Source organism: Acomys minous (assembly GCF_964271855.1).
Source record: "Acomys minous genome assembly, chromosome: 3".
NCBI classification, from domain to species: Eukaryota; Metazoa; Chordata; class Mammalia; order Rodentia; family Muridae; genus Acomys; species Acomys minous.
Window position 1 is genome coordinate 13,332,415 of NC_140485.1, and position 14,801 is coordinate 13,347,215.

A 14,801-nucleotide genomic window follows, 5' to 3' on the forward strand; every position below is an offset into this window, starting at 1 on the left:
AGACAGAGTTCTGTCCTCCATGTTGTCGTATGGACTCTCTGCACCCCTTCCCCCACACATGGACTGTCTTCAGGATGGACATGCACTGTCTATATGACAGGAGTTGTAAGATGGTTTGGGTACACTGAAATAGCTGCTTTGCTACTGCTCACACAAAAGAAGGTTTTCAGTAAGATAAGGATCGCTCTGAAATGTCTTTGGATAAAAAAACTACCAGGCAGGATACTCGGGGATTTTTATAAACTTCCGAACTAGACTTAAACATGACTTGTTAGAAAAACATTATTGAAAACTTTCCTTCACTTGAGCAGTAACAAGGCAATAAAGAATCCTACATATGGATTTGTCAAAAACCATGGTAACTACATGGGGCTTGTGACCTGGTAAGTAATCAAGATACAGGATACAGCACAGGGCCATCCTTATGCCTTCTATGTATTCTAGTCTCTAATAAATAAGTATTGCAGCCCTGTCACCTGGGTACTTAAAGTGATGGTCCCCATAAGCTACGGATTTAAGAAACATGACAGTGTCTCGGATGACTCTGCTCCGTGTGTGGCAATGTCAGGGGTATGGGGGACACTTGTACAGGGTTACCGAATAGAAGCTTTGGTGTAGAATGGAGTGTGCAGACAGAGAGGTAGGAAATGAAACCTGGGAGTGGCCAGGAGTAACCAGAATGCTGAACTGCATTCACCACTTCAGATGCCCCGCACTTGCTGACTTGGTTGTCTTGCGTCTAGGACAGCACTCCTCTGTGTAAGTCTGTATCTTTACTAGAATCCTTTCCAGAGACAACATCAACATGAATTTGAGCTGAGAAATCTGCCAAGAGTGGGTTGGCATACAAGGGAGTCCTTTGCTTCAGGTTAAGGGCCCATGCTTCGTGGCTTATTTTGCCAGATGATGCTCGGGGATCGAGCTGGTAGCTTTGATGCCTGTGAGTGCTTACAAAACATTAAACAATATGATCCTGGAGAGTTCAGTCAAGAATTCCTATAGCTACTCTCACAAGCCATTACAGCTACCCAAAGGCCATCAGCAAACCCTAAACTGTGAAAGGCAGCAAGAAGCAGAAAAGAGGGATGCGTAGGGGCTCCTCCCAGGGTGACATATGTTGAAGTCACAGGCAGGACGAAGCTGGCCTGTGGCCTCTTCTTTTTGGGCTCCATCTGCCTTTTGTCCTCTCTCACTGGTAAAGATGTTAGGTGAGGGAGGAAGCTCTTCTGATATGGAAATCTAACTGAACTCCACTGTGCTGGTATTAGGGGGCCTCTGGGAGGTATTTTATTGTGAGTGGGTAGGAAGCTCTCAGGAATGGAAGCTCTCATTATAAAAACTCCCTGGGTAAGGGCATGGATGGAAGAAAGCAGTCTGCAATCTGTCAGGCCCGTGCTGGCACTCTGGTCATGTTTTCCTGGCCTCCCAAACTGTGAGAAATGATCTTCCTTCCATAATGTGTGAGCATAAGTCTATGGTTGTTCGTTGAAGCAACTGTATTGAGGGAAAGGCCCCACCTTCTCTGGGGACCAGCTGAGCAGCTACCCTGATGGGGAGGTGCTGGCACAGACTTGCCAGAGGTCAGTGTACTGTCACACCAGGGGTCAAGCTAGAGAGAGATGGTTAGTTGTTTTTGCTCAGGTAAGCAGAGGTACACAAATAGATCTGAAAACCAGGCAATTCACAGATTCCAATTCAGTGCTACATTTTCAAGCATACTTAATGCTTCCTATTTGGCAGGGGGGTTGAGGTGGGTGGGTGGGGGGGCCGAGGGAGTGGAGTTGAAACTTTATTTCCACGGGCAAGTTTTACAAATTGAAGCATGGAATGACAGAAACTAAACTTTCAGAAATACATTGAAGGCAATGGGCACATATGCGATTATATTATAGCGAGCTGGGTCTTTGGTTTGGTGTGGTGACGATAAAGCAGAGGATTGATTACCTGTCTGACTTACCTCCTCACTGGAATTTTACCAGTCGTGTTGGTCAGAAAGGCCAGTTTCATCCAGCTGGAAAACAAAAGCCACACTGCCTCAGAACGTCACACCAGCACCTGCTCCGGCTCACTAAGAACTTTGAAGAAAAGCGTCTTCAAACAGAATACCTATCCTAAAACTCTTAAGCACCTGCGGTACAACAGGGAGGTAAGAGCAGGAAGGGACTAAGGGACAAGCCTGTTGGCCCATTGGGCAGCGGGATGAACCAGTCCATCTTGACGCTTGGGCCCCATTTTCAGAGATGGACACTTATCACCATCTTCTTCATATGCTAGCCTTGGCACCTCATGGTTACGTGCCATCTGCTGTCGCTACGAAGCCACACACAATTTTTCAGTCACACACAGTTAGGGACCACTGCTTTTCTGTGCATTTCTACTTGAGAAACTTGTCTGAAATGTGTCTGAGCAGGGCTACGTCTATCAGTGTAGTACACCACTTGGAATTCCAGGAACAGTTAGCTGCAGGTAAGATTTTTCAGGTCTTGACTGATCAATGAGTGAAATTTGTAAAGACATTTCAAAAAACCCCGGGATCCCTGATCAAATATTAAACAGGAAATAGTATTGCTGAGGGGCAGGACTTCCTGTTTTACCTCTGTAGCAGGTGCTTTTTATCAAATGCTTCTCTTGGCTCTAGCCCTAAGTTGTCATTTTCATGCAGTGGAGACCTGAGATACCGTAGCATCCAGCGTATAGGCCGGGCATCGGAAGATGAAGTAAAGATGGGGTTCAGGAGACAACCCAAAACAATGCTCAGAACCCGAGCTACCAACTTTTGTTTGATACAGGTCTTGCGCAGAGGAGTCACCACACATGCCTTGCTAAGTTGTTTAAATGCACGTGTGTGGGTTGGTCAACTTCCAAACTCAGGGGTACAGAAGGAGAGGCAGGCATTGACCTGATCTACGTGACGCAGCCTTTACCTCCTAGGCGGAACACTCACTAGATAACGCCTACGAACAAAGAATACTGCAAACGAGACTCACTGTTTCTTGAGGCATGTCATCGGACTGACATTGTTGGCCCTGAAGTTGTGAATGATCGATCTCAGGCCTTCTACCCATTGCTGAAAAAGGAAGAAAGAGAAAAAGAAGAAGAAGAAGAAGAAGAAGAAGAAGAAGAAGAAGAAGAAGAAGAAGAAGAAGAAGAAGAAGAAGAAAACCACAGTGAGCCATCTTCTGTGTTTTTATTAGACAGTCTGAGTCTGCCTCCTCTGTGTAATAAAAACTACAAACTATTAGCGTCTGTATTGTACACGGCTGTATTTTACTCTTTTACACACAGCTTTCATTCTTCCCATAAAGATAAATGTGGTGTCTATGATGCCATGAAAGCGTGGATTGCTTCCGTGGGATGACATCCACTGGTTGGCTTGCTAAGCTTTCTACCTACGGCCTGTTTGAATATGTCTCTTACTATTTGAGTTGCTCAGCTCTCTGTAAGCAGCGCTGTACAGTACGCGCTGATACGTCTACCTATTCCATTTTAGAGGATAAATGCGATGCGGCCCTTCATTGCAATGTCTGATTCATTCCATCTGGGCTGTTCACATAACTTACCTGTCTGAGTTTTCCAGCAAAGCCTTAAAAAGTAAAAGATTCCTTGCCTGCTGCCAGGGTCCCCAGAACAAGCAGGGCTTGTGTTCACACAATTTCTGTATAAGGACTTGATCCTCAGCTGTAGCTCATACCATCACTCCAGGGGTTTACAAGGAAACGTGAAGACAGATTGGGCATGGCAGGGAAGAACTTTGGGTCTGTAAAAGGTCATTTTACTAGAAAAGGCTAGCCCGGGAACTAAGGCCAACATTGCTCTTGGATCCAACATCTGACGCTAGCGAATGCCATAAAAGAATGACACACTGGCAACATGCTTTGTAGCAAATTGGTACTTGGGAATAAACAGAACCAAGGCCCCTCCCCAAGCCACTCCGTACCGCCTTAGGTTTATAGCTAGCGCCAAGAGGAAAGAGCTTATTTTGGAATGGGCAGTAACACTGTGGTTGATTAACGTGATTCCTTAAGTTCAAATTGAATAGATCTAAAATTGGACGTCTCAGCTGACACTCAAGTTCTCCAAAACAATGACAAGGCCGCTAGGCACGGTGCTGAGAGTGTGCAGGAGAAACACTTGCCATCGTCCCGGAAGTTCCTGCAGTGCAGCACTGCCCAGCAGCAGCAGGCTTCACACCATAAGGACAAGAGGTTTCATCTCTGCGAGACCTGACTGAGCTGATAACTACATGTAATGGTGTAGTGTGGGGTTTGCTGTTTCCTGTCTTCTCGTTTCAATTTCAGTTAAAACATACAGAACAAAAATATTTCTGGGCACTGATCATCACCACCTGTGCCTTGCCCCTTGGCCCTCGCCAGTCACTAGTCTCTTTTCCTAGTCGGTGCTTTTGACTACGCTAAGTATCTCAAACAAGAGTAATCACACAGGCCTTGCCATGCTCTGATTGGCTTACTTCTCCAGGTATACCGTTCTCATTTAACATGTGTCAAATTCTGTCTTTTAAAGGCAGAGTTCCATTGTGTGTACATGCCATAATTCATCCATCCATTCTTGTGCTGACGAACACATGAACTCCCTAATTTTCGATGCTGTAAATAATAATTTGAATTATTTTGCACAAACGCCTACAGGCAGAACTGCAGGATCACATGAGGATTCTTTCAACTTTTACAGACATCGCGGTGCTACTTCTCATGACAGCAATGTCACTTTACATTTCTCCCAACAGGGCACGAGGGTGCTAATGTGTATATCCTCACCAGCACCGATTTTTTTTTTTTTAACTGTAAGGGCCATCCTGTTGGGTGCGAAGTTAATGGATTTTACTGCCTCCGAGTGTTCCAGTCATTGCTAACAGCTTTCCGATGGAAGATGGAAGAGCTCTGAGAGGCACCTTTCCTTTCTGCAGCTAGCAAAGGCCGTTTTCTGAGAACTGCAAATAGCATCAAAAGCTTCAACAAACAGGTGAGGCCTGGGTGCTGAGAGAAGCAAGCGATGAGCTAGGAACTTAAAAAACTGCCTCATTTCTCATCATCAGGCCTCTCTTGCTGTCAGGCTAAATATGGACTCGGTTCCCCGGAGATTATCGAATATCCTGTCACTGGCCTAGCAAACCACAGGCCCACACAGTTTCCCAGGAGCAGACAGAAAAAGCACAAATACTTTGGATGGCATTAACTGGGGGTATTTTCTCAACCTGAAGGCTTGAGATATGTTCCAAAACACAGAACAAAGTCTACCGTTTCCTAGGGCACAGAAGTGGCTGGGGCAGAGAATCAACACTGTTGTTTTTTATCATACTAATTTAGTTGTTTCTAGAAATATCCACCAGACACTGGGGGTGCAGGTTGTTGTTGAAGAGGCTTAAGCTGACCTCATCCATTTTTTAAAATTTTATTTATTTATTTATTTATTTATTTTGAAAATAGCATGGGGGAGGACTCTTGTTTATTAGAACGGAAAGGTGATGACCTTTGAGGTCACCACTCACGAGAGGACCCACGCAGTGGCAAATACCACCACTTTCCTGAGGGCCAGCTCAGCAGTGGGCAGGGAGGCTGTGATGTGTTCCTTTTGTGAAGATGAAAGCAGGGCCAAGGGCCTTTGCCACAGTCGTAGAGCAGCTGTCTTAAGGCAGATCTTCATGTTGGGGTATTTTCACTCAGTGGCTGGCTCCACATCCCCCTGTCTCAGGAGGGAAAACTCTTTCAGACCTCCCCTATTTCCCTGCCAATGCTCAGGTCAGACACACAGCATAATGAACGCCAATGACCACAGGAAAAGCCTCAACACCAGGCATGTTTTGTTGTTCTTTTTAAACGTGAGAAGTTGATGAGATGCCAGCAGGTGTCAGTAGAGTTCCAGAGTTTCTTTGGAAAGTTTTGTCCTACATGAGCTACCAGCCTATTGATTGCTTTGGTTACTTCCAGATTAACAGTTTTTAAAATTGTGATTTAAGATACACCTGTTTGAATTGCTTAAAGTAATACTGAGTAATTTATCAGCATTAAACCCTTAGAGGTGCGGCTCTGAGCCACTGCATAACAGACATGCCTTGGTGGGGTCTTAGGCCTCCCACAGTGGGTACCCACAAGCTGCTGGGGTGCAGGGGAAATAGACAATGACAATAAATGGCACCCGAACACAGAGAGGCATGGCTTCTGCACTTTCATAGCAGGCTGTAATTTTATTAATGTCTCACCTTTCTTTTAAAATTTAGTTTTATTCCGTTTATTTGTGCTGAATATCGAAGCCTTGAGCATCCTAAAAGACACACGCTACCAGTGATAGGCTCTTTATTCTCTACTCTTTAATCCTTTCTGATGCTTTCTAAACTAACTTCAGACACAATACATGCCTTCTCAGGAAAATGGAACCCTTGACAGCAGACTTGTGGAGGGTTTTGTGGGAATGTAGGAGGGAGGGAGGTTCCTGGGGACCCTGGGCCTGTGGTGCAGCACTCACAGGCAGCATCCGGCTGTGGGTCTGCCTCTTTATGTGTCTCTATGCAGCAGTACGTTGTCGTGGTCACAAGGCACCCCTCCCCATGAAGAGAACACAGAAACACAGGATTACGACAAAACTAGACTAAGACCACATGACTTTAAACTGAGCAGGAACTCCAGCAATTTCCCCAGAAAGCTCTGCTTCTCAACCTTCCTCATGCTGTGACTCTTCAATAGAGGTCTTCATGTTGTGCTGGCCATAAAATTATTCCTTTGCTAGTTCCTTTTATGGATCCTAGTGTAAATATCTTTGTTTTCTGATGGTCTTAGGCGACCCTGTGAAAGCATTCATTGACCCCCAAAGGGGTCACAACACACAGGTTGATAACTGTTTACAGATCACCTCCTCTACAAGGCAATCAGTGCAAGTCTGAAGTCAGACTGATCTGCAGGGCTCCAGGACAGCCAGGGTTGTGATGTAGCTTCCTGTTCCCCAATGTCCGTTCCAGATCGCAGTCCACCTCTTTTAGAGTCAGCATCACCCCAAATTTCCTCATATACCTGAGGAGACCACCCACAAAATTTCACTTCAATCATCTGTCCCTGCTCTACATACAGTGGGATTCATCTCAAGGAAATATACCCAACAGTAGCCTAGACCTGCTCGGTAAAGTATCTCAAAGTATCCCAGTAGCCAAGAGTGGAGTGGTGGTACATACATAGATGCAAGCCAGGTGCAGCCTGTGATATACCGCGAGAGCATCCCGCCCCCCATCTCCTCTCTGTGTCTTTCTCTCTCTCTCTCTCTGACTCTTATTCTTATTCTCTGTCTCTCTGTCTCCGTCTCTCTCTCTCTCTCTCTCTCTCTCTCTCTCTCTCTCTCTCTCTCTCTCTCTCTCTCTCTCTCCTCCCTCCCTCCTTCCCCTCCTATTCCCCCCCCCAACCTCTCGCTTCTTTTCTGCACCAGTAGCAGGGTAACTTGGAAATTACTAAAATGTAAGTGGTCATGTCTAACCTCCTGACTCAGTACGTAGGGATGGAAGTGTCACAAGTGTCTGTTTTCTTTTTAATTTTTAATTGTTTGGAAGGAGACATGTAATCTAGGGTGTCATAAATGGGGTGTGAGTGCTCTGCCAGTGACCTACAGCCTCAGCTTCCAGCAATCTGCTTTAAACAAGCTGAGCAGATGATTCTTCTATAGCCTCAGACTGAAGAAGCAAGTTCTAAACACACACACACACACACACACACACACACACACACACACCACCACCACCACCACCACCACCACCACCACCACCACCACCACCACCTCTCAGGTGTGATTCCTGACCAAGGGGGCAGCAACACTTGCAGAGAACTGGCTAGAAATGTAGTCTTAGGTGTCATCCCAGACCTCTTGGGTCAGAGTCCACATTTGCCAGGTAAACCTGGGTATATTCATTTGAGAAGGAGGGGTCAAAGAGTAGTGTCTCCCAATGTGTCAGTCTCCCACTGTGCCATCCAGGAGGGTCTAGCTAGATTCCCTTTATGTCTTAATTTGTGTAGGCCATAATAAAATGCTGGGTGGGTTATAGACAAAATGCATTTATTTCTCATATTCCTGGAGGCTGGGAAGACCAAGATGAAGACACCAGCAAATGAGGTGTTTGGTGAGTGCCCGTGTTCTGGCTCATAGATGGGGCCTTCTAGTTGTGTCTATACACTGTGTAAAAATGACATGTGTGTTCCTGGGCTCCTTCCCCCCAACCCCCCCAAACTTCCCACCCTCACAATCTCATAGGCCACGTTCCTTACTGCCATTATATTGGGGATTAAAATGTCAACACATGAATATTGAGGGGCCCACAGCTGTAAGGAAGCTAACGTTGTTCTTCTGCTGCCAAGACTGCTATTGACCCGGTGATGCCATTTAGGAGCTCCTGAAAAACTGTTAAGAGTAGGAACCAAGCAGCAGGAGGGAGCTGCATCTTAACTGGGGCTCCTCTGTGTTCTTAGTCCTGGTCCTCATCTACCATGAGATGGAGAACTGCCTCGGTCACAAGCTCCTGTCATGGGGGTCTGCCCAAGCACACAGCACTTAGTTAACTTTTCTGTTGCTGCCATAAAACGCCTTGACAAAGCAACCTAAGGAAGAAAGGGTGTGTTCTGGTTTAAAATTCAAACTACAGTCTGCCATGGTGGGGCAACCGAGGTAAAAGGAGCATGGAGCAGCTGGCCCCCTTCATCTGGTCAAGAGGCAGAGGGTAATAAATGCTTGCTAATGTCTCTATTTTATTGCTCCTTGTCTCTATTTTATTCAGCCCACCCAGGATCCCCTTGCCTGTGGAATGGTCCCACCTGCAATTAAGATGAGGCCTCTACTTAGTTAAGATACAGGTATGCCCAGGAGCTCAGGCCTCAGACTCTACATTCTATGACACTTAACCTTTATAGGGGCCTCGCAAGCAACCATGGGCTTGGACCTTCTAAAACCTTGAGACAATTAACCTTCCTTTTAGGTTGTTTCTTCGTGTATTTCGGTCACAGCCACGGATAGGAAGACTGGTGAATACATGGATAATTTTGAAGCAGGTTTCCCCAGCTGTTAATTTAAGTATTGTGTAGGTCCTTAGCAGAAGTGCCCTGTCCTGAGCCAAAGGAATCACCACGAGCGGGTCCCCGTTACTCTGCACATTAACCCTACAGGCAACTTTAAGGCAAGAATTGCCATAGCATCCTTAGGCTAATGAGAAGATAAGACAATTGAAGAGGCTGCGATCACTTGCAGCAAAAAAACCGCCTGAATTGGGCTGGAGAGATGGCTCAGTGGTTAAGAGCACCGCCTGCTCTTTCCAGAGGTCCTGAGTTCAATTCCCAGCAACCACATGGTGGCTCACAACCATCTATAATGTAATCTGATACCCTCTTCTGCAGATAAAGCACTCATATGCAACAAATAAAATAAATAAATCTTTAAAAAAAAAACGCCTGAATTAGAACATGGGTGCCTTATCCACCAGGAACTGGGAGCCTGTCTTATTTTAATTCACTTTCTTTATGCATCATTTATATATAATAAGTAATCATTAGGCTTTTGGGTCAAGTCTTTCAAATGAGGAATGACCACCCTCACAGTGAGTGCTGCCAATGAGGACATTTCTATATTTTAATATCTTCATTCCTTGGTTTTTGATGAAGCTTCTCAAGCACCCATGTCCCCCAATTGCATTGCTGAAGCACCTCATAGAGTTTCAGTCACTACCAAGGCCATGTAAGCAGCCACAGGCAGCTTGACTAAGAAGATGCAACACAGGCAGGGAACCCCCAGAGCCATGGGTTTCCAGGATCCTCTGGGCATCAGGAGGTGGCCTGGAGGGAGCCTGTTGGAGTGACATCATCTTCTGCTAGATGCAGGCTTGTGCACAAAGTCAAGACAATACGGCCTGCTGTGTAAAGTGCAGGTGTCTCAGGGAGACGTGTGGCGGCATACTAGGCTACCAGGTACTGAAACCAGACAGCATACACTTCCCAGAGCATTGGTAAACGACCCGAATATGACTTGGCCCACTGACGCCAGTCAGCACCCTGAAGACCAAGGCTAGAGCCAGTGCAGCATCAAGAGATCCCAGAAGTCAATGACTAATAGTCCAAATAATCATGTCACCATAGCTCTCAGCACAGGACTAAGATCCAAGAACTAAGAAACTGCAGAGGGTAGAGGTTAAGAGTAAGTAGGAGCTGACTGCCTAAGTTTACATACCAGATAACACATTGTATTATGACCTAAATTCCTTATATTCATATATGGAACTGTCAAAGAATATAACAACAACAATAATAAAATCATGTCACCTACTTTCTCTTGGCTCTACCATATAGAGAAATTCAGGCACTTAGCATATCTCCCAAGGTGTTCAGAATCCTGTGTGCAAACAGGCACATGATGACAGTGCCAAAGGCAAGAACCAACTAGGCAAGGAAACCTGAACATCAGCACTGATACATTCATAAAAAGAGAGTACGGTGACTGAGTTGGGCCATGCTGATGGAGCTAAGACAAGGCCAGCTGAAAAGCCCAAGATAGATAGTGAGACTCCTGAGTTGTGGTAACAAATAGCAAACTACAGAGACCAGCGACCAGGAAGCTAGGAATGATCTGTCTGTAACTCAGTAGGAGAAAGACAACCCAATTATAATCACAGAGGCCCTTGAGAAAGGGCTGAAATCCTCACATGTGTCCAATTTTGGAAGGAGAGATCAGGGAACCAGGAGAGTAACTGGGTACTTTTTCTTGACATAGTCCGAAAAACGCTAAGGCACACACATTCGTCATCCTAGTCCCTTTCCAGAGAGAAGCTGGGGAAAGTTAAAGGGGGGAATGGATTCCTAGCTCATTTTCTGAGCACGGAGGATGAGTATCTGAGTAGGATGCAGGCTGCCAGATATACATATGGGAGGCTGTGTTTGACAGACAGAGCTGGCTTGGCTTGCATTGCATTTAGATATCCCTGGTCACAATTAGTGCAGTCACTAAGACAGTCATAACAGGCTGTCAGTCTGGCTGGTATCTTGAAAATACTGGATAGTTAAGTAAAAAAGGACCTCTGAATAGTCACTAGAGAGGAAAGGACAAAGTGATGTTCTCGGTAATAACTCAAGCAAGTGTCACTTCAGGTGGCAACATGTCCTTTTGTCATTGTTGTTGTTTTTTTCTTTAGTAAATATTTTTGCATATACATTTAAACTATTACACATATATACAATAAACTACCTACAGCAAAAAGAACCATGAAACAATCAGGAATTATATAAATGTTACATTCTTAGTGTTTTGGCTATTGGTATTTGGCAACCTTGAAGAAAACAACTTTTCTATCTTGGTGTGTCTAAAATTCTTAATGTAAATCAATATCTATCATATCTCATCTTTGTCAATTTAGAACATCTATCTAGACCTAAAAACATCTTAACCCCTAAACAACCGAGCTTAATTGTAAAACTAAACTATCCAGTCTTCAACCCCATAAGAGACTTGAGAAGGAATAAAATTGATTACCTGAGTATACAGGGAGTGCAGGTTAGTAGCTTCCCAAATGAGAAGACGACATTTTTAATCTATAGAATCTTACTCCACTTCACCATCTACCTTCACAGACTGCTACATATACAACAGGAAGAAGGAAACCTAGACATAATCAGTATTTATAAGAGACTTATGTTTCCTTTACCCCCTGACTTCAGAAAAAATGACATCTGTTAATTCTTCAGAGTACGTGGTACACCTTTATTCCTACAAACCCTCAAAAGCAGTGGAAACAAATCAAGGTATTCCAGTTTATTCCATGTAACATTCATTTGACATTCATATGTAGTGCTCTAAAATCTCAGAAGAACTTTAAAAATTTGAGAAAACTAAAAGCATCAATCTTTGCATGTCATAAACCAGCAATTTGGTTGGGACTATATTTGTCTCAACTGTTGAGTCTGCAGCACCCTAATGATGAAGAATGAGCAAATAGCTGGTGAACTCAAAGCAATCCGTGAAGCTGGATCTCGCTGGAAGCCTCCACCTCTGGTGCCCAAGCTCACATTGTTCCAGATAACATACCAATTGGCTCGGTTTGGAAAATTATTTCAGGCCAAAATAAATGTTATTTTGACCTGCAGATCATGTTACCTGCCCAGTTTCTGTCTCTCAGAAAATCAGCCAGGGGTCCTCTGACTGACTGGCTTTGTCCAGCTAGACAGCATCAACCTGTTTAGTTTAAACAAGTCTGATCTACAGGTAAGCCTATAAACTGACTTTCAGGTAAGCCTATAAACTATGACTTTCAACATAAGAGGTATTAGACATGATATAAACCACTGGGCCTCAATTTGTTGTCTTTTAAGGAAAGGTCCCTACCACACATTCATCCAACAGAAGGTACCAGAGGGCAAACTGACAGTACATAGAATGTTTATGGTACAAATTAATCAACGGATGCTAAGATTCCATCACTGTTTTGGTACTGATGGGATAATGTCTGGCCGAATGATGCCACCATGATATCACTGCTCTGTCTATAGAGCAGCATTTCTGAAGGATTTGAACTTGTATTCTTTCAACAGAACAAAAGAAAAGACAAGACAAACCCCGTGGCAAGTAAGTAAACACCTACCCTCCTCCTTGCTGTGCTAGACACGAGGATAAGAATACTTCTGAACGTGCTCTCTCTTGCTTGACTGGGCTGCAGATCAACAGTTTGGAGATAGTAGTTTTCTCTAAGCACATACCTCCCACAGAATATGATCCTCATTAAAGTCAATCAATTAAACACTACATTTAAACCATATTATGTTACAGGTAAAGGGGCTGTGCGTTGTAGCACAGCATAGTGCTTTCCCTGAGGCATATCTGATTAGCTGTAGAATGAATTCTTCCTTTGCCTGTCACGCAAACTGGTGTCTTTCCTATTTCTAAGGCCTCAGAAGCAAGCTAGGTGCTCCACTGTTGTTCACGTGGGAAGCTTCCGCCCTCTGGCTTGGGGTTGGGGTGGGAGGCTAAGAAGTATCAAAAGCTGCTGCTTCTCTTTAGACTTTCCAGTTCAATACACTGTAACAACTGAGTGGGCTCAGGACCTGGACTTCAAACAACCAGTCACATTTTACTCAGATCCTTACTAAGATGCTGGAGTCAGCTGTGCTCCCAGGCTAGGGGTACAAGGGCAGCTCTGATCCCTCCTCTGCGCCCAGAATTAGTCAGGAGACACAGATATGGCTACTCTACACTACAGTTTATGACTCCTAAGCCACGGGACCTGACCACAAGGCAGAGCAAATGCTAAAGGCTCCCCAGGAATAAGAGTTTCTGAAGTCTTACTCTACAACTTTCAAAGCTTTAAGCTTATCCACTCCCCAAAACTAGTTTCCTTCAGTTTTACACTGAGACATCTATCAAACTAAATAGCATTCCTACCTCAGTGAGAAAGTCCAAACACCACCTAACTCTGTTCCATGTGACCCACTTGCTTGTGCTAAGTGTTCTGATTTACAAAGGTAAGCGCAAGGCTGCAGCTGCAGCTGATCTTTTGAAAGTCTTGGCACGGGTAGCCACAAATTCTACAATAATGTCCACTTAGGAAAGCTGCTGTTTGGAAGTAGGAGTTTCCAATGTCCGAATGCCTAGGGTACACACTTAACGTGCAGGTGGAACTGCACGTTACACAGCATCACTCAGCTGGTAAAGGTTGAGATTGTATGGGGGTGCAGTTGTTAATTTCCCCAAACATCTATCCAACCAAGGTAAACTGCTGCTGGACCAGAGTTTTGAAAACCCCACTCATTTCTTGGTTCCCTAAGAACAGTGCAGGCTCCTCTCGTCAGCTTTGCTGAGCTGCAGGGCACTGATAGCTTCTGTCCAGGACAATAGTCAGCACTCTTCCTGCCATGCTAAGGGAGCAACGTGAGTTACACTGGGCTTACGGTAACCAAGTCCTAGTAGGAAACAGGACCAGGATTGACCACGTTCAAGCAAGACTCTCAGCAACACAAACTTTGATCACACAAGAGTCACGTTTAGTCAGCATCTCAGGGACCAGCAAACTTGAGCTGGAACTGTCCAACAACCACAAGCTACCAAGACGATCTAAACTGTAACATTGCTAAAAGCAGACCCTAGAGACACCGTACCAGCTTTTCTGCTTCACAACAAAGAAGTCAATATCCTGCGTTTTATCAGCATTTTGTCTCTAAAATAACTTACATGGAACATAAAAGCATACTAATGGAAGCAACACACGAAGTCTGGAAGGACAGCCCATGAAACTAGAAAAGAAATTCAATCAATCAATCAATCAATCAATAAATAAATAAATAAGATTTAGGAAATAAATTAAAGAGTCAAACCTTATCCTTTCAATTTTTCTTTGACTATTCTTGAGAGGTGGCATGAAGTTGGGACATTTTTCTAATAATAATTTAGTTGAGATCAAATACAAAACATGCTTCTTCACACAAGCACACACCCAAAACTTTATCTTTAAAAATCATGGCCCCATTGGCAGTTACTCTGGACATGGGAAAAACCAAATGAGTTAGTATTCTAAACCATGGTCTGTATCATCAAGCCAAGGTATTTTATTTACTAACTTGGCTGTCAAAAAAAAAATGGTTTCTCCCTCAAACCGAATGTTATCTTTTCTTCCATCCACAAAAACTGTCAATACACAATAGATACTGGTTTGTGGACACAGATAACGCTCACTCAATAAGCAGAAGGACTCCAAAGTCCAATCCCACTCTCTCTGTGCCCTTCAAAACAAACAAAGGAAAAACACAAAAGCACTTTTTTCCTTCCTAAATATAATTTGTATTTTT

General features: G+C 44.3%; 1 protein-coding gene across 13 annotated transcripts in view; it reads right to left on the minus strand.

The window, feature by feature from the left end:
- Positions 1-14,801, minus strand: part of PLCB4 (phospholipase C beta 4) — a 370,866-nt gene that overhangs the window by 84,036 nt on the left and 272,029 nt on the right. For all 13 annotated transcript variants that reach the window (XM_084776848.1, XM_084776846.1, XM_084776843.1 and 10 more), the window contains 2 exons: positions 2,988-3,067; positions 1,958-2,011 (listed from right to left, as the gene is read on the minus strand). In XM_084776848.1, the coding sequence (XP_084632974.1) occupies positions 1,958-2,011; positions 2,988-3,067 (134 nt within the window). The remainder of the gene's footprint in view (positions 1-1,957; positions 2,012-2,987; positions 3,068-14,801) is intronic.